This window comes from Rhizophagus irregularis, chromosome 28 (assembly GCF_026210795.1).
Source record: "Rhizophagus irregularis chromosome 28, complete sequence".
Classification (NCBI taxonomy): domain Eukaryota; kingdom Fungi; phylum Glomeromycota; class Glomeromycetes; order Glomerales; family Glomeraceae; genus Rhizophagus; species Rhizophagus irregularis.
The window spans coordinates 784,649-804,715 of NC_089456.1; the positions used below are offsets into that span (position 1 = coordinate 784,649).

General features: G+C 28.1%; 4 protein-coding genes across 4 annotated transcripts; 3 read left to right on the top strand and 1 right to left on the bottom strand.

Moving 5' to 3' along the window:
- Nucleotides 1-2,093: 2,093 nt before the first annotated feature.
- OCT59_018821 (uncharacterized protein) lies at nucleotides 2,094-2,562 on the top strand (the record flags this gene model as incomplete). The annotated part of the gene is made up of 3 exons (XM_025328454.1): nucleotides 2,094-2,256; nucleotides 2,342-2,407; nucleotides 2,495-2,562. 3 exons carry the CDS (start codon nucleotides 2,094-2,096, stop codon nucleotides 2,560-2,562), a joined length of 297 nt encoding a protein of 98 aa, XP_025166551.1.
- An 8,854-nt stretch (nucleotides 2,563-11,416) lies between these two features.
- On the top strand, nucleotides 11,417-15,860 carry OCT59_018822 (uncharacterized protein). The gene is made up of 5 exons (XM_025322319.2): nucleotides 11,417-11,893; nucleotides 11,969-12,241; nucleotides 12,317-13,540; nucleotides 13,649-13,969; nucleotides 14,057-15,860. The coding sequence occupies exons 1-5, from the start codon at nucleotides 11,435-11,437 to the stop codon at nucleotides 14,804-14,806; spliced, it is 3,027 nt and encodes a 1,008-aa protein (XP_025166552.2). The 5' UTR covers nucleotides 11,417-11,434; the 3' UTR covers nucleotides 14,807-15,860.
- Nucleotides 15,861-16,149: 289 nt separating this feature from the next.
- OCT59_018823 (uncharacterized protein) lies at nucleotides 16,150-18,176 on the top strand (the record flags this gene model as incomplete). The annotated part of the gene is made up of 7 exons (XM_025322320.2): nucleotides 16,150-16,183; nucleotides 16,263-16,664; nucleotides 16,748-16,821; nucleotides 16,935-17,221; nucleotides 17,299-17,638; nucleotides 17,710-17,961; nucleotides 18,041-18,176. 6 exons carry the CDS (start codon nucleotides 16,150-16,152, stop codon nucleotides 17,929-17,931), a joined length of 1,359 nt encoding a protein of 452 aa, XP_025166553.2. The 3' UTR covers nucleotides 17,932-17,961; nucleotides 18,041-18,176.
- Nucleotides 18,177-18,233: 57 nt separating this feature from the next.
- OCT59_018824 (translocase of the inner membrane) lies at nucleotides 18,234-19,453 on the bottom strand. Its single transcript, XM_025322321.2, has 4 exons — nucleotides 19,256-19,453; nucleotides 19,072-19,171; nucleotides 18,697-18,996; nucleotides 18,234-18,620 (listed from the first exon to the last, which is right to left on the bottom strand). Exons 1-4 carry the CDS (start codon nucleotides 19,285-19,287, stop codon nucleotides 18,582-18,584), a joined length of 471 nt encoding a protein of 156 aa, XP_025166554.1. The 5' UTR covers nucleotides 19,288-19,453; the 3' UTR covers nucleotides 18,234-18,581.
- Between the last annotated feature and the right edge of the window lie 614 nt (nucleotides 19,454-20,067).

The window sequence follows — 20,067 nt, forward strand, 5'->3', positions numbered from 1 at the left end:
TGTAACTGTTGTATCTTTGGGCAAATTCAACATCTATGCATTTTTAAGGGTTAGGGGCTGGAATCTGACGTTCTTAAAGAAAAAAATTTTTTAATTAATGGTGCTATGACAAAAATATTATTATATTTAAATTTTTGTAATTTTAAGCCATCATTTACATTACTTTTGGATTAAAAATCTTCAAATAATTTTAGTTCAATTCCAATTTCAAATTTAGTTATAATTTGTTATATTGTAAATATGTGATTTCTCACCATCTAGTGATCCTATAAGGATGAATTATAGCTCTTTGGAATCCTCTCATCATGATGAATTGAATGGTGGTAATTCTATATCTCTATAATCAATATATAACACAACAATTATGTGCAATTATTTAATATTAACATATTATTAACCAGTTATATATCGATGATAGAGATATGAAATTATTACCATTCAATTCTTAATGATGAGAGTATACTTCTCTGCTAATTAATTACGTCGTATTTCGGCGAACGGATCAATTCACTATTTATTATAAAATTACTATGAATTAATTACGTCTGTCAAAATACATTACGTCTGTCAAAATAAATTTAATTAGTATTTTGTCATTTTGACGAAAAGTATAGATGAGAGGATTCCAAAGAGCTATCATTCATCCTTATAGGATCACTAGATGGTGAGAAATCACACATTTACAAATATAACAAATTATAACTAAATTTGAAATTGGAATTGAGCTAAAATTATTTGAAGATTTTTAATCCAAAAGTAATGTAAATGATGGCTTAAAATTACAAAAATTTAAATATAACAATATTTTTGTCATAGCACCATTAATTAAAAAATTTTTTCTTTAGCAACGTCATTACCTTGCCCTAACCCTTAATAATGCATAGATGTTGAATTTTCCCAAAGATACAACAGTTACAAAGACTATATTAAAATTTAATTATATTTTTTAAACATTTCAAACATTTTTATTTAAAAAAATTTTGATAAATTTGCACGAAAAAATTATTTAAGAAATAATTAATCTCTATAATAGTTCCCCGATATATATTAGTACCTTTCACTGGTTCTGAGGCGGATTACGAATTAAATTACTGAAAGTCTGAAACCCTGTCCAGCTTCATAGAGGTTTTGGCTACATGTATACTAGAAATAAAGTAATATTATAACTTTAATGATGACTTGCTGGAAATTTTGTTAATACTTTTATAATATGTATTAATTAGATTTTCAGAAATCTATAAAAATAATAAAAAAATATTAGTTTTCAAACTTTGAAATTATTTTCTTGCAAATACTCTAAAAATATTTTAATAATTTGTTTTTATGTTTTAAGAAAAGAATATATTTATCATATATAATTATGCATATTTTGATTAATAATACTATGATTGATTAATTATCGTTAGTAAAATAATTGCTTAAAAAAAAACTATACTAATTACATAATATTAATTTATTTATTTTTTAATAAAATGTTTTTTTAAAAATTTATTAGCATATTAGTAGAACTAAAATCTAATGAGTCATGATAAAATAATATTAATCATTTTTTTATATACTAATAAATAAGGTTGCTTGCTGAAATCTAGGGGTTTAGGCAAGATGGCGTTTCGCCAAAAAGCGAAATTCTGCTGAAACTATATTAAAGTTATATTAAAAAACTGGCGAAACTTTGGAGAAAGGCGAAACTGCCAAAACTTATTATAAATGCTGAAACTGCTAAAACTCTGCCGAAACTATAATAAATCTATAGTAAAATTTTGACAAAACTAATCGTAGGATTTTGAAGAGGTTTAGACAAGCAACCTTACTAATAAATTACTATATTTATTAATTTTTATTAAAGTATCTATATTATTTGCTATATTATGTCATTACAAATCACAAAAAATTTATGTAAAAGTCTATGTTGTAAATTGTAATGTATTTAAAAAATATATATAGTATATACTTTTAATTTAGTTTCTTAAAACTTTTTATATTAAAAATTAAAATATCTTTTTATCAATACAAAAATATGATTGAAATAGTTGAATCATACAATTGTTTACATTTAGATAATAGTTACATTTTTCAGATTGAAGTTTACAAAAATGAAAAATAACAATAATAATAATAAGAAATTCTTTAAAATTGATGGTAAGAAAATTCCACTTGAGGAATTTAAAGTTGAACAACTTGAGAGGCTTATCTTTTATAAAGGAATGTTTGAAGATTCTAATATAATAAATCTTTGGCAAGTTAATATTGATAAAAGTATATTTAACTATTGAAGCAGATATTGAAAACCTTGGAGGTATAATTATGAAACGTTAATGTAAGTTTATAAAATATTTTCAAGATAGATATAAACCTATGAAAGAAAAAAATATCAGCATTATTGCTGTTATTGCAATTACTTCTACTGGTAAGTGTCTTCTAAGGTTTACCTTTTAAACAAAAAATTTACAATAATAAAATGTTGATTTTTTCTGATTTTTTTTTCATATTAAAGCAGATTCCTTTCAGAAAGACATTACTAGAGCTAAAGCTCCGAATGGGTCGGTTTGGTCCAGATTATAGATGGTTCAGATTAGAGCCGAAATCCGTAAGAACTGAACCGAAAAACCGGCGGTTCAGTTCGGTTTTATCTGATTTTTATAAAAATGCGAAAAATCGAATAGCCGTCTATCTAGTGATCGTACAAAGTCGAGCCATATATTATTGGATTCGCCTCGACGAGACGCGTCGAATGGTGGTAAGATCATGTCTCTAGCATCGATAGATCACACGTTAACCCACGCTAAATGATTTATAAATAATTGGAATTAGCAAGCTATCTATCGGTGCTAAAGACATGATCTTAGCACCATTCGACGCGTCTCGTCGAGACGAATCCAATGAATATAAATTCGTTCGTATACGACCACTGGATGACGAATAATATCAAGTTTCGCATTTTTTTGAAATTTTAGAGCGTTAAAAATTAGAAATTCCGATACATGAATTTATTCGTCATCCAATGGTCGTACACATATGAATTAGGACTCATTGGATTCGTATCGATGAGACGAGTCGAATGGTGCTAAGATCATGTCTCTAGCATCAATAGATCGTAAGTTAATTCACGCTAAATGATTTATAAAAAATTGGCATTAGCAAGCTATCTATCGGTGCTAGAGACATGATCTTAGCACCATTCGACGCGTCTCATCGAGACGAATCCAATGAATGCTAATTCATATTTGTATGACCATTGGACGACGAATAAATTCATGTATCGGAATTTCTAATTTTTAACGCTCTAAAATTTCAAAAAAATGCGAAACTTGATATTATTCGTCATCCAGTGGTCGTACACGAACGAATTTATATTCATTGGATTCGTCTCGACGAGACGCGTCGAATGGTGCTAAGATCATGTCTCTAGCACCGATAGATAGCTTGCTAATTCCAATTATTTATAAATCATTTAGCGTGGGTTAACGTGTGATCTATCGATGCTAGAGACATGATCTTACCACCATTCGACGCGTCTCGTCGAGATGAATCCAATGATATATGGCTCGACTTTATACGATCACTAGATGGCCGGCTATTCGATTTTTCGCATTTTTATAAAAAATCGGATTAAACTGAACCGAACTGCCGGTTTTTCGGTTCTAATACCCGAACCGAACCGAACCAAATTTTGAGCCGGTTTCGGATCGGTTCCCCGGTTTAGCCCGAACCGTTCAGAGCTTTAACTAGAGCTCTGAACAGGTCAGCCAAATTCAGGTAACTTGACCTGACCTGACCTAAAATTCAGGTCAGGTATGAGATTTTTGAAAAAAATTCAGGTCAGGTATGAAGATTGACCTGACTTGATTGACCTGTTGATCTGAAACTATTGATTCTACTATATAATAAAAGTGAGTTGCAGTATTGCGATTCACTTTTTTATATTGATTTTATATAATAAAAGTAAGTTGCGATATTGCGATTCACTTTTTTTATATTAATTCTATATAAAAAAAGTGAATTTCAGTATTGGGATTCACTTTTTTATATGATTTTAATATAAAAATGTTGAATCGCAATATTTTGAGAAAAAATGTTGCGAAAACGTTTTTTTCATAATATTATATTAAAAAAATGTTTTGTAACGTTTTTTTTTTTGATATTTCAATAATAATGTTGCGAAAACATTTTTTTCATAATGTTATATTAAAAAAAACGTTTTGCAATATTTTTTTTCAATATTTTAATAAAAAACATTGCAAAAACATTTTTTTTCATAATATTATATTAAAAAAAAAAGTTTTGTACCATTTTTTTTTCAATACTTTAATAAAAATAATCCTAAAATTTTTCAGATTTCAGGTCAGGTCAGGTCAAACAGACAATCTGATATAACCTGACCTGACCTGACCTGAAAAAAAATTTCAGGTCAGGTTTATCAATTAACCTTTCCTGACCTGATCCATTTGGAACTCTAGACATTACATAAGGTATAGTATTACAGTTAAATGACTTTGAGTATTTATTAACTTGAAATAATGTCAAAAAAACAAATTTGTGGTTATTATTAGTTATTACATTCTTTTATTTACTGATTTTTTCTATCATTACATGTTAAGTAACTGGAATAAGTTAATCAACATCATGGAATTTTTTGAGACACAAATCTGTGCAGATCTGCAGGTGACATTTACTACCATTTCTGCATATATTTGTGACTTTGCCAGAAAATTTTGAAGGAAAAAATCCAATAAAAACTGTGCAGATTTTCAAGAAAATAAATCAATAAATTTTACTACAATTCAGAAAATTTTATCACAAATTTACCATAATTCAAAATAAATTCACTGCAATTCAGTAAATTTATAAATATATTTTTTAAACAATTCAGATTAAAAATACTAAGCAATTCAGACTAAAATTCATACAATTCAGATATTCTGATTGGCATCAATCAGCCGCCAATTAGAACTTTACCTAAATTAATAAATTGGTTATCTTTATCATCAAATTCAGTTTAAAATTAGATGCATATTAAATGATAAAAGAATTAACAAAAAAAATAATAGTTGTTATTTTAATAGAGATTGTTTAGATCTAACTTGCATAAATAGAATCTCTAGTTGTCAAAATAACCTAATACCAAAATTATTAAAGATATAATAGAAATTAGAAATCACCAAAAGAAATAATATACCCCTAGAATGATACGGCTCTTATTCAGAATACGTTATCAAACAGAAAATCTGTATCATAACATATAGCATTATTGCATCAATTAAGATTACTATTCTACCCATCTGATATGATTAATATATATACTGATACTAATAGTTCAATGACAACCCAGTTTAATGTGAATCTAAACATCTTTACAAAAACATGAGTACAAGTTGGATGATACTAAATGATAAAGAGGAGGTAATATCGAAATATAGCAGTTTAATTACAGAATGGCCTTCATCTATACATATGGAATTAGGAGCCATTCTATCAGCTATACTTGTCTTATAAATAGGACAGAGAGTAAATATCCTTACTGACAATATATAGTATCAATTATACAAGAATAAAAGAGAAAGTTACTTAGGCATTATTTTAAAAAAATACAGGATTTAACTGTACAATATCATCAGTAAACAAATATTTGAAATTTACAAACAATTTATTACTAATTTTAAAGATTATAAAAGAAAGGAGATATGGGATCTTTGCAGTTGTCTTTGCAATAGAAAGATATGAAACTCAAAAAAAATTTCAATTTTACTTTATATACTAATTATGATTTTTTTACTGAAATAAATGCAAATTTAATATTAATTCAATTTTTAATATTTTTTGAGTTTTGTACCATTCTATTGCAAAGATCCCATATGATCTATATGGAGATGTAAAGTGTAGAATATGTCTTGAAGAAAATGAAGATGGTGATCATTTAATTTATTGTCAGCAATTTAGAGATAAATGGTTAATGGTAGCTAATAATAGTTATAATACTAGACATAAATATGACCAAATGCTTAAAGACTTACTCTTACAAAAGAAACATTTACAACTAAATCAAGAGGACACACAGCAATTAATTTTATGGAACAGGGATTTTTTATCCATGATATAACAGGTTCTAATCAAGAATTACCCATTTCTTTCATACAAGGAATTTCTTTTCAAAAAAGAGATATAGAAAACCCAAATTTATTGTTAAGTCAGAAAAAGTTACATTAACAATTATTACTTTATTTTTAGAAATATTTATTAATAAATTTTATAGAATCATTTGGCAATCACATTGTAAAATGGGAAGTTGAGAACATGCAAAAGGAATTAAGAAGCAAGACCTAAGAAAAAAAATACCAGCAAATCAACATATTGCATATGAACAGATTCCAATTTAGCAAATAGAATGGAATACATATGATTTAAAGGGAAGAAAAATTCTTAAATACAATGAACAGTGGTCAATTACTCTTAAGAAAACAAAACAATATATAAATCAGTTTATTAGAGAAAGAAATAGGGTAATTTGGAAGGTACAGTGCTCAGAAAAAAGTAACCGGTCAGCAGTAAATTATGATAATCATTGTGAAAATATCCTTCTATATAAAGTTTTTTTTTTAATAATTAACATGTCTTTTGTGTAATAAGTAAAGTTGATCATCAAATTAAATTGCGCTTACTTTAAAAATTTTATGAACTTCTGAAAAAAATTGATTGCTATATTTTATAGGGTTTTAAATAAATCAGATTTTTAATGGAAGGTATTTAGGTATAATATAACATTAAAAAATTTTGTTTTACCATGCTTCATTTTTTAAATAAAATTATTTATCAAAACTTTTGGCATATTTTTAAGAAGTTTCATTAAAATCAATGAGAAAATTAACAAGTTATATTCATTTTACTGTAATTTGCCGATTATTTGTCAATTGTCAATCATCATCAAATTAATTATCAAAATTAAACATTACTGACACATTAAATTTGGGCCAATTTTTTTTTATGAAAACTTGGGATTTTGATTATTATTTTTAGCTTTTTTTATTATAATGAGAATTCAAAAATCAATAATTTAATCTTTAATTAAAATTTATTTTATAAATAACTAATAAGTACGATCATCATTGTTAAATATGTATAACTTACAAACTGTTTTGTTTATTTTGATGATACTTTGTAATAATATATTACAAACTTTGATAAATAATTTTATTTAAAAATAAAATATAATAAAACAAAATTTTTTAATGTTATATTATATCTAAATACTTTCTATTAAAAATCTGATTTATTTAATAACCCATAAAATATAACAATCAATTTTTTTCAGAAGTTTATAAAATTTTTAGAGTACAGTTGACCTTCTATATAGTCACCCCCGTATAATCACAACATATAAAATTCCCCTTTATAAGTACATCATATTTTGGCCCAATGTACTAATAAATATATTAAAAGCAAAAACCTCCTCTATAGTACAACATATGACTTTTTTTATAATCACACCCTTTTTTTTCAGTCCCAAGGGGTGTGACTATAAAGGGGGCTGACTGCAGATGCAATTCAATTCAATGATCAACTTTACTTATTACACAAAAGACATATTAACTATTAAAAAAAAAACTTTACATAGAAGGATATTTTCATAATGATTATTGTAATTTATTGCTGACCAGTAACTTTTTTCCAAACACTGTATATAATAATATCAAGATATACAAATACAGATATAATTCTTCTTCTTTTTATTTAGAAAGCAGTGAAAGCACATATTGAAGCTATATAATAATAATGATTTTATATAATCGCTACTATAAAAGAATATAAATAAATTTCATATTGATGATAGTAGGACACAGGAGCAATCTATAGGATGGGAATTGGTTCAGAGTTTTAATAAATTAGTTATGTATATAACAGAAATTTCTGTACTTTTATATAACTAATAAACTCATAAATTGCACTATCTTACAAAAAAAAAAAAAATTAAAATTATCTGATTATAAATTATAAAATATAATAATTTTAATGTTTAATATTTTAAATATTACAATTGATTATCTTTCATATAATTATTATAATCTATTAATAAATTATATATATTTTAAAAAATGTTTATTTTATTATATTTTACTATTATTTTTCAAGTTTTAGTAATTTTCAGTAAATTTAGCATTTTTCTATTTAAATATATAAAAGTCTGTCAATTTTCAATAGATTTTAAATTTTAATAATTTTTTTTTTTTAATTAATTGTAGTTTTTAAAAATGCAATTAAAGATGTTATATAAGGATTCCACCTACTATTAAGATAGGATTCTACAGCTGCATGATGCAGGTAAGATTTACATATAAAATTCTTTAAAGATCCTACTATAAAAGGAAATTTCATGTTATATTGTTATGATTTTTTTTCCTTTTTAGTTAATTAACCAATAGAATTTAAGCAATCCTAAGGTAAGGTTTCATATTTTTACCAGTAACATATCTTAGCAGTAGATGGGTCCTGTTATATATTTGAAATTCTAAAAGTTATTTATATTATTTATATGTACAAAATAATTCTAAAAGTTGTCATAATTAACAATTAGACAATTAAATATTTTTTTTATTTAAAATTTAAAATCTACAATGGATTAGCTTTCAAATAAAAAAAAAATTGAGTAATTTGTGATTTATCAGAAATTTAATAAATTTTCATGTAATATGAAAATTATCAAGCATTTTAAAGGAATCTGGTAATTTATTGTAAGCTTGTATATATAAGTAATTGCTTAACATATGAAGATGTTTATGTAAGAACAATTATTTGATAATACTTTTGCATGTCATTGCATGTGATGAAATTTATATGAGTAATTATACTTAGTAAAATGTTTTTACAATAGTTTGTTTAATATAACAAAAAATAACAAAAAAAAATAATAATTTAATAAATATAACCAAAAAAAATATATAGTAAATATATTTTTTACTTAAATTCAAAAATGGGTTTAAATAATCATTATTGACTTATTTAACAGATCCTTTTTTCCTTTTTTTATCGTTAAATTTAATTCCGGCCAACATTAATTGATCGGCATAAAATTTACCTTTTATGGAGACCCATCTTTTGCTTTTTTTTCCAAATAAGGCCGCACCAATTTGATTCTTTGTTTTTGGATTTTTTATTACATGTAATTTAGGCCGGAATTAGACAAATCTTTAAGTTTTGGCCGGAATTATCATCCAAAATTTTTGCTCACTCTTTTGGTCAGAATTTTGCCAAAATTAATGGTAATTCTGGCCATGTATTTTATTTTATGTATTATTTTTTGTCCCCCTCCCCCCCCCCTAGATTGGAACCCCCTATGTTATGTTAAACAAAGAATTGGCTTGGAGCGGCCTAATTTGTTGGAAATAGAAATCCGTTAAATCATCTGACTGAAGTAGAATTTTTAGAAGTATTACTTATCTCCTGGCTGTTCCGATTCTAAGTAAAATTTTTTAATTACCTGATTTATCCCCTGCCATTTACACAATAGTAAGTGTTTTATAGTATATCATGAGTATAATATAGTATATTTTATTGTTGAATCTTATTTTTCTTTCGCTTAGTTTTTTTTTTATTTTAAAAGATTTTAAAAAAATAATTAAATTTTAAAAAGCTTTCGGAACTATTACTATTACACTTGAAAAATAATATTGAGATTACAAATAAATTAAAAGAAAGTTTTCTCATTTGGACAATGCAAATCTTTCCGAATTACTCAAATTTTCAAATCAGTATAATCAATAGTTAATTTTTACCGCAAAATTTCCTAGAAACGTACATATAAATTTGCTACCAACTACATTTGTAAATGGTGCCGATCAGGGGATAATATTAACTAAAAAGGATTTTACATTTAAAGCTTTTAAATAAATGTGATATATTATAATAAGATCATGTTGAATACGAATACAAGGTATTTTATTTTTATCATAAATAATAAACCATTTTTATTGATAACAATTAAGATAGTACTTATAATTGGCTATAATTAACAAGATAAGAAAAAGAGGCTAAAATGATAGAATACTTTGAGTTGTATTCCATTCTCATTTTTTTTGCTACTATGTCTCCAATTACCTTCCAAATAAATTATCCAGTAAATCCTTTCAAATATATTGGGATAATCTGATGCGCTATTATGATATTGATGTGCAATTTTGCTGTCATATGCTATCTTATTCCTATTACTGCATTTATTTTTTCTAATTATCTCTTACTATCTTGGAATTCGTCTACACATAATAAACCAATGATATTGAAACCTTTTGCCTTTGATTGTGCAATACCTGATATTCCTCGGAGTTCTTCGGAAACAGGGGATTCCTCCGCTTTATTATGTAACACATGATAAGCAACGAATAGATAGTAAAAAATGAAACACAGATCCCATCAGAACTATAGTCATCCCCTCTTTCCTTTTGTTATTTGGTATGATAAATGGATCAAGATTTGTATTTTGAAAAATGAAAATATATACTCTATCTTCATTGGAACCGATTATGTTTTACTACGATTTGTCCTCTGTAATGCAGACAAGGTACTTCGATTTTTAAAATATACTCTTGATTCTCGGTAAATACGTTTCTTTAATTTTGAACGGAATTAATATTTCATTTGTCAGTTCATTTTTAATCGAACTGATGGTAAATGAACATGTTAAATTAAAAATTTATGTTTGTAAAAAAAACGGAACGTTAAGATCCCTATATCACACGAAATCAGTGTTGATCCTAATTTTTCGATTGGATAATTAATCCTGTGTGACAACTTTAAATAATAAACTAAACGTTTATAGAATTAGAAACTGAACATGTGATGACGTTATTTATGTACAACAGTAACAACAATTCATATTTGAATTACTGTAAACCGAATCGAAAATGTATCAGTTGTCAATGCTACCTATATATTCATTACATTATTGTAGAGATGCCCGAAAATGTCCGATATGTTTTTGTTTATCAAATATTAAGAATATAAAGAGAATTCAAGAAATTATGAATTTAAGAATCGTCGATTTTTTTTTTCTAATTTTGATTTCCATTTTTATTTATTTATTGTTATTTTAAATTGGATGACAATAAAAATTATTATATAAGTATAAAAATCATCCATCAAAAAAAAAAAGTTTCAATAATGCAACTCGGAGTTTGTCAGATCAAGATCGATATGCTTTGCAGCGATTAAATTTTTTTCCGTGACAAAAAGGAAGGATGTCACGGAATTGTTTCTTTAATAAGTGTTAATCTGAGCGCCAAGGTTATACCAAAATTAGCAAAGATGAAAAAATTGTGACAACAATATTAAAAAAAACTATAAAGTAAAATCCCTATTTTGAAATAGTGTACTGCAAAAAATATCAATTGATTTTTCTATATAATGACACTATTGCGTATTTCACTAAAGCGCAGATTTCTTGGCGCAAATGGAGAACACTGCGAGAATACATTCGCAATCACCATTGTCTATAATTACCAACGTTGACGACGATATTATTTCCGAAGAACCTTACGATAACGAGTTAACTTTAACAGGCGACGAACTTTTTAGAGCTGTTCAAAAAGTTACATCAGAAAATGAGGACTACAAAAACGTATATAATGAATCAATGTTTGGTAAACCAGGACTAGAAAAATCAGCGGAGATTCCGCTTAAACCCAAAAGACTAACATGGTCTAATATAAGTAAATGTTACGGCTACCTTATGAAAAAAGCAACATGGCCAATGGCAAAGAGAGTAATAAAAGCGGCCGTAGCTTATTGGCTTGCTTATGTGATTGATCTTATCGTGCCTGTTATGCAAGCAATAGGTTCTGGTACTTTCTTGGCCATTGTTATGGTTTGCTACTTTCAACCCTCAAGAACTTTTGGCTCGCTATTTGAGGTGAGAATTAAAAAAAAATATTTGTGAAATAAAAATGATTGAATAAAATTAAGAGTAATTATTAATAAATAATAGAGTGCCGCTTGGGGAATTATAGCAGCATTTATTGCAACAGTATGGTCTTTAATTGCCATTACAATATCTAATGCATTACGTGAACCGGGCCAAATGTTTGATATCTCTGCTACAATTGTACACGTTTCTTTCTTAGCAATCGGAACATTTGTTTTATCATATGATAAAATTAAATGGCCACCCATGCGTTATGGTGCCATCAATGCTTGCATCATCATGACTTTCTCTTTGACACAATCTTACGTGCACCCTGATAATAAGTTCCAGATCATAGTATGTTTTCATTGTTCGATCACATTACATAGAAATTCTTTTTATTAAATGTTCTTCTTATTCATTATTATATAGAAATCATTGTTGATTCCAATGTTGATCGGTCCAGCATGTTCTCTTTTGGTTAACATTTTATTATGGCCAGAAAATGCTACCACAAATTATATTCCATACTTGCATGAAACATTACAAAGTTTTATGGATTTGCTTGATCAAGAAGCTCATTTTTTCCTTCGAGATACTTATAATAGAAATACTATTGCAAAACTTCATAGGACAGTACAAGATAATCTTGCAAATCTTGATAACGCGAAACGAGAGGCTCAACACGAAGTTTCTTTTTCAAAAATTGGACCTGAAGATATATTGGAAATAACTAGACTTGTTAAATCTATGCATATGACATTAGGAGGTTTAGCTTTAAGTGGTGTAATCGAAGAAGAATTAATGAAGGATGGAGAAGAGGGAACAGTAGAAATTAGGATCAACGGTGATGATACAGATCAGACATCTTTTAGTGTAGATGAACCTCTTTCACCTACAAGTACCATAGGAACTATTGGAAATGAAGAGGATTTCTCAAATCTTTTAAAAATTTTTAGACCAATTTGTACTGAACTTTCAGTAGCATGTCAATTGTGTTTAGCAGACTGTATCGCACGTGTTGATCATCTTCAACACAATTGTTGCGAACCGTGGTATTACCGATCATGGCCATTTAAACATAAACCTAGAGCAGATCATAATAAAAATGTTCTTGATGATCCTTTCGGTTACTTACAGGAGGCCATTGCAAAATTCCATGATTCTCGTGAGGAAGCTTTGGATAGTTTGTTCGGTGAAACACAGACAATAAGTCCTTCTCCACAAAGATTATTCTTGTTATTGATTCTTTTTGAGAACAGTCTTAGAGAGGTTTCTGAAAGTCTTGGCTTTTTGGTGGGAATAATCAAAGTTCTTTCGACTACGAGACAATCCAAGAAATTTTGGTTTCCTGAGATACCAATTTTGAAACGAATTAGGAATTTCGGTGAAATTGATGAAGATGGTTGGAAAATTTACGAACATAAATCTAGAGAAGAGGAGGAAGAAGAACTTGGGAATGAAGTTTTTGACCCTGATGTAACTCCTCCATCGAATTCGATTCAAAAATTCTGGTATCACTTATGGCTTATTAGAAATTGGTTCGATAGTAAATATGCAGTATTTGCTTTCAAGAACACTTTGATCGTCACTTGTCTATGTTTACCAGCATTCTTGCCTGGATCTTATAAATGGTTTGATACTTATCGTGGTCAGGTAAAGATTTTACAATAATTATTAATTATATATATATATATTTTTATTTTTACAATAAATTTAATCTTAAATATTGTTAAATATGTATTTTTCTATCGTAATAAAAAGTGGGCAGTTGTTAGCGCTGTACTTTCATTTGCACCTACAACTGGAGGTGCGGTCCTTCAATTCTTGGGTCGTCTTCTTGGTGTGGGCATGGGCGCAGTAATGGCAATAATAGCATGGGAAATGACTAAAGGAAACGTATATGGCTTAGCTTCTGTCTTGTTCATATTTTCCCTTCTCCTTTGGTTTGTTTATCTTAATTCAAAAGTATGGACTGTTGGAGGAATTATTATGTTAGTGAACTTTCCCTTGGTCCTTGCAAATGCGTATCAGGCCAGTTATGGTGTTGGTATGAATGATGACATTTACACTATAGCCGCAAAGGTTGGTTAACTTGTTTTTTACAAGATTTGAATTTAAAAATAAAGCACTTTATTAATATTATATGTTATTTTAATTTATTTATAACAGCGAACAACGGCTGTAAGTATTGGTATTACAGCAGCTTTTGTTATGAATATGATTCCCTGGCCACACACCGGGCGTGTTGAAGTTCGTCATCGACTCTCACGTACTATCACAGACATTGGGGTTCTTTACTCAATGACGGTATCTTCTCTTATTAAAGGAAATAAGAATTCCAATAACCTTATAACGACCAAAACATTCCGAAAACTTGTTGCCAGAATCAATAGATCCATAGCTATCGAACGATTACTTTTATCTCGTACAGTATATGAACCTCCATTAAGAGGCAATTATCCTATGGAAAAATATGCACGTATGATAGAGATTGTAGAGCATATGGTTAATCTTGTAAGCGGAATGGAATATACATTACATGGATTAAATGAAACTGAATGGAGGGCGGATTTAGAGGAAGCATTAGATCCATCAAAGTGTCATTATATTACACATATTTTGACTGCCTTTCATATATTATCAACAGCACTAGAAAATCGAATTCCTTTACCGCCGTATAATATTATTTCAACTGCAACAAAGAATGGACAATATGGTTTAGGCTACAGAGTTTCAAGAAGGATTAAAAAGACAGCTTCTGAATTAACAAGAGATGATTTGGAAACACCAGCTTATGCTTGTTATTGTGCTTATCTTATAAAAACAAGTCATCTTACAAATGAACTTTTTAAGTTGGTGTCAGTTGTGAAGTCTTTGGTTGGTGTTAATCGATATGTTAAAGAGTTGATTGACTTCTAAAAAAAAAAATTTTTTATATAGGTATCATATATTGTAATTGTAATTATGATTAAAATCCTTTTAGAATTAATTTGTAACATAAAACATACACATTTTTACATCATATTTTACATATATAGACTTACAATTCACATTATTAATTTAAGGATTTAATTAGTTGTATACCATTTTTGATCATTATACAATTTATAATATTTTTTTTGTTCAAATGAATTTGGTTACAATGAATTAAAAATCTGTTATTTTAAAATTCAACTAAATTTAGAGTTTTCCTTTTTTGGAAATGACTTAACCCAATAGGAAAATTATAGCTTTATTATGATTTACATTATTTTGGTTAAATAATTATTTCATCATCGGGATATATGTAATAATTGTACTATAATATGTACATAGATTACTTTATTTATGATTATAGCCTGGAAAAAAAGTCAAGGTACCATTAAATATCGAAAAGTAGTCAGTCGAGAAACCCCCTGAAAGGTTATATAATATATACTAAAAAGATCTCTTTTTTAAGTTCAAGTTGAAGTTTTGTGGGTTGTTTTTGCTTATGCGAATTGTTTTCTTTGCGCGAATTTTCTATTTTCTAAACTTCGTAATTTTGTAGTAAATTTACATAAACCAGAAAATTCCGGATATCTATAATTTTTTTTTTTCTATTTTGTTTATTTTGTTCTAAGAATGACGAAAGCTCGGGCTTATCGCTTCCAATAAAGATATTTCATTTAAAATTCAATCTTATTCTCTCCCAATTTTTTTTTTTGATAAACTTGATAAAGCACAATCTTGCGATCATAACCCAATTCATTTTTTTGAGAGATACAATGTGTTTATATTTATTTATCACTTACTGTGAAATTAAGGACAATGGGTTTGATTCTAGGTGCGATAGAATTTTCTTAAAACTACCCTATATTTTATTCGATAATTTATTTAGCTAGATGGTTCAGTTCATTAAAAACGGAAAATTGAAAAGAATAATTGACAAAATATCTGCCACGTTGATTGGTTGGTAAAAATAGAATAGGGCGTTATGCCAAGAGTTGAAAGTCCATCTCCGGGCCAAAAACAGTATATTTTGTGACAAGAATTTAAATTTATCATATTTTCGTCATCACCAAAACTACAAATGCTCGTGATCTCACAGTATTTCAATTTTTGTATAAAAATACACGAAATTAAAAATTCTTTTGTCCCCAAAAAAAAAATTAAGTATCGATTCACGGTTCTCGCCGTTATTTTAGTTTAATAAGAAAGCGCGTTATTTATTGGAATATTTTTTCTAGACTCGATTTATCGTTGGTTATTAGTCTATTCTCCTGAAATATATTCGTGTAACTATGGAGAACACGAAACAACAAAAAGAACAAACTGGTAAATATAACTTTTATTTCTATTTGGATACACGTGTAAAATATATTTATTTTAGTATTACCCTTACTATTTGTCAAAGCGGGCAAAAAGTTATTACTCGAAGTGGATCGTCAACAACCGGGATCAAAAGAAACAAAACACGAACATGATAATCATGTGAAAAGTTCTCACCATACAAGTAGTAAAATATCGGCTACTTTACAAAAAATGTTCCATACGGACAAAGGTTCTGACACTGAAAGCGAAAAATCGGAAAATACTAACATACAGCCTGGTCAAACGACTTCCAATACACGTTTTCAAAAGACGGAGGCAGGAAAGCACATTCATAACTTGTCATATAGCAAAAGAACTCACCGTATGCAAAATTTCTTTAAAGAGCTTGGTATTCATGGTCAGCCAGCAGCGGTGAATGATAAACATGTTCATTCACAATCTCTGTCTGAAAAGTATGGAAAGCCACAGGAAGTTATTGGAAAGGGTATGTAATTTATAAATTTCAACTTCTCTTCTAGATTAGGCACAAATCTTTCTTTTTCCCTTATTGTTTGTATAAATATACAGGTGCATTTGGTATCGTCCGTATTGCACACAAAATAGAACCTAGAGTGCCAGGCGAAAAGCTTTTTGCCGTCAAGGTTATTATTGCTCATTATTAAGACAATATTAACTAATAATTATTTTTATTATTAAAAAATATTTTCAGATTTTACGTGACTGGAACTAATCAATTGTTTTGAATTTTGATTAGGAGTTCAAGAGACATCATAATGAACCTTCAAAGAAATACATAAAACGTTTAACTTCCGAGTTTTGTATTTCTTCTTCGCTCCATCATATCAACGTAATTGATACGCTGGATTTGCTTCAAGATACCCAAGGAAATTACTGTGAGGTAATGGAGTATTGTTCTGGTGGTGACCTTTATTCTTTGATCGTCACTTCGGGCGGTGGATTAGAAAAAGATGAAGGAAATTGTTTCTTTGGGCAATTAATAAATGGTGTAAAATATTTGCACGATAATGGCGTTGCTCATCGGTAACTATAGTCTAATACTAATATTCATTAATATTTTTGTTACCTTAATTATTACTTATTCCAGTTGGCCCTTGTAGTGATTTGAAACCTGAGAATCTTATTCTCACTTTTAATGGATGTCTCAAGATTACCGATTTTGGTAATGCGGAATGTTTCCGCATGGCTTGGGAAACACAACCTCACCTGACACGTGGTATCTGTGGTAGTGAACCCTATATTGCACCAGAAGAATTTAAAGATGAATTGTTTGATTCAAGATCAGTTGACATTTGGGCTTGCGGAATTATTTATATGAGTATGATGACTAGCAGTCTTCTTTGGCGTGTCGCTATAGAAAAGGAAGATGCGAACTTCAAAGCCTATCTAGAAGCAAAAAAAAAGGATACATTCACCGCTCCTTTCCAATGTTTGACTGAAGTAAGCATAAATTTCAGAAAGGATTAATCGGCTTGTTATGTATATTCGTACTAACCTTATCTCTTTTAAAGGGTCAGCGGGAATTAATTTCAAAAATAATAGAACCAGATCCAAAAAAACGTATTACTATAGAACAAATTATTACAGATTCATGGTTTTCTTCAATTTACATTTGTCATCGACAAACTACATCTACCAGTGATTCATCCATCTCGAGTACGAGTTGTTCTATTAATGCAGTAAACGAACAAGCTACAGCTATCAACAAGACATCAATTGCAAATATGGTATAGCAGTATAGCAAAGGATATAGTAATAACTGAGTAAGTGTGTAATTCTTGCTTATAATTTGTTGCTTAGTTTTGATATGATATTTACTTCTTCTCATTTGCTTATTTGTAGAAATAGAGGATAGATAGTAAATTTCTTTTATGATTCTTTTGATTAGTTGATAATAATAGTTCAATGCTAAAGAAATGGCATTAAAGAAACGAAAATAAAAAATAAAAAAATAGAGTATATTAAGTATTCAGTCAGTAAATGATTAGAGGAAACGAGGGGTTTAATTTTGATATTATCATAATTCTTTCTTAGATTGTAATTGAATACACTATAATCGGATAAATTTTATTGTAAGCCATTGATAAGTTTAAAGTACATATTATATTATTAACCATATAAATTATATACTGTATATATACTTTTTCATTTTGAATATTTAAAGGAGTTGAGGAAGTTTTGAATTATATATAATATCTAAGTGAATTGAAAGTTTTTATATATATATAATTTTTTTATCAGATTACTTTTAATTGGATTACATCATTATTCATTGACTAAGAATTATTATAGTCTTAAATAAGTGTATAACCAAACATTTTTTTTATAGGGAATGGCTCGTTCGAATAAAAATGTCTTTTTTAATATATGTATACTGTCTATATCATTGGGGATTTGGAGATTGTGGTCGTATATCAGGAACCTTTAAAATCGAGAAATAACAATTTGATGATTAATAATAAGATACTCCTTTAATAAAAGATTTAAATTATGTTTACCTGCATTACTGGCGGTGGAGACGTAAATCTACCGGTGGCAAATGTTACACCTTCGATTATTGCCAAGACACAAGCACCAAAGCAAGCAGATCTCGTTGCTGCACCAATACCACCTCTAGCAGCTAAAAAACCACCGGTGAGAAAACCACTTGCGATTAAATTCCATGGATCCTCCTTTTGTCTTATTCCTTTTAATGCACAATCAAATGTTGAAAATAATCCTCCCCATACGGCAAAATTACCACCTAAAACGGGTGAACGAGCTTTTACAGCTGTAATTGCACCGATTATTCGTTCTCCCTATAATATAAAAAAATTTAAATTGAATTATAACGTAGGAATAAATTATTAATCTATAAATTAAAAGGAATATACCTTTGGTGAATTTTTCGCTCCTTTGACAAAATGCCATATACCACCACCAATAGCCCCCATTGCGAACGCGCCTCCAGTATCATTTAGTATTACCCATGGACTATAAAAAAAAAGAAAACAAAAATGAGATTTTGTAAAAATAATTCAATATTTAATTCGAGTATTTAAAAGAAGGTTATAATACCAAGGATCACGATTAAAATCATATCGTGACATTTTAATCGTTTAAAAGAAGTTAACTTTGTAAATTACACCAATTAGAGCGGAAATAATCGCAAGCGTTCCCTTTTCTTTTTCAAAAGAAGAGTTTACCTCATGTACATAGAAATGGCAAAACTTGATTTAATTTGAAGTGTGTTAAAGATAAGAAAAAAAAAGAGATATCACGCCGATCAAGCCGATCAAGCGTCTAGAATATTCCAAACTTTCTAGATTTCTGCGGCATGCGGTTCGACCGTTCAAGTCATTTTCAATCGAATTTTTAACATGCATATCATTATTAGAATAAGGTTACTTATTTATTTTTTTGCTAAACATAGCACAGAATTTCTATGAATATAAACTTTTTAACCGAACGACCGATTTCTTTATACAACTGTAGATAACATCCGATTGTAAATTTCTCGTGTTCTATGTGCTAAAAATAAAAAAAAAAAATTTTTTTGAATGAGACAAAATGGAAATTCAGTAGAATGACCCGGATATTTAATGATACATTGATGTCGTAATACGGATGTTATGTTTTTTAATAAATAAATAATGAAAAAGTATGATATCATCATGATTTATTTTTCTTATAATACTATTCAAGCAAAAAAGGTATAACACAAAAAATTATAAAAAGTATTTTCATGATAAAAATATTAGTTTATTAGTTCTTACTATCTATTTAAAAAACTCGATTCTCACGAGACTGAATACAAAATAGAAGAAAGTGAAAAATAAAATGAAGTTATTAGCCATCAACTTATTATAACGAATAGTTTTTATTTTTCC

Excerpts from the sequence above, each read along its gene's own strand:
- OCT59_018824 (XM_025322321.2), bottom strand. The coding sequence starts at position 19,287 with ATGTCACGATATGATTTTAATCGTGATCCTTG. Across the intron at positions 19,172-19,255 it reads GATTTTAATCGTGATCCTTG|TCCATGGGTAATACTAAATG; the intron begins GTATTATAACCT and ends TTTTTTTTATAG. Across the intron at positions 18,621-18,696 it reads CTCCACCGCCAGTAATGCAG|GTTCCTGATATACGACCACA; the intron begins GTAAACATAATT and ends TCGATTTTAAAG.
- OCT59_018822 (XM_025322319.2), top strand. The coding sequence starts at position 11,435 with ATGGAGAACACTGCGAGAATACATTCGCAATCACCATTGTCTATAATT. Across the intron at positions 11,894-11,968 it reads CTTTTGGCTCGCTATTTGAG|AGTGCCGCTTGGGGAATTAT; the intron begins GTGAGAATTAAA and ends AATAAATAATAG. Across the intron at positions 13,970-14,056 it reads TTTACACTATAGCCGCAAAG|CGAACAACGGCTGTAAGTAT; the intron begins GTTGGTTAACTT and ends TATTTATAACAG.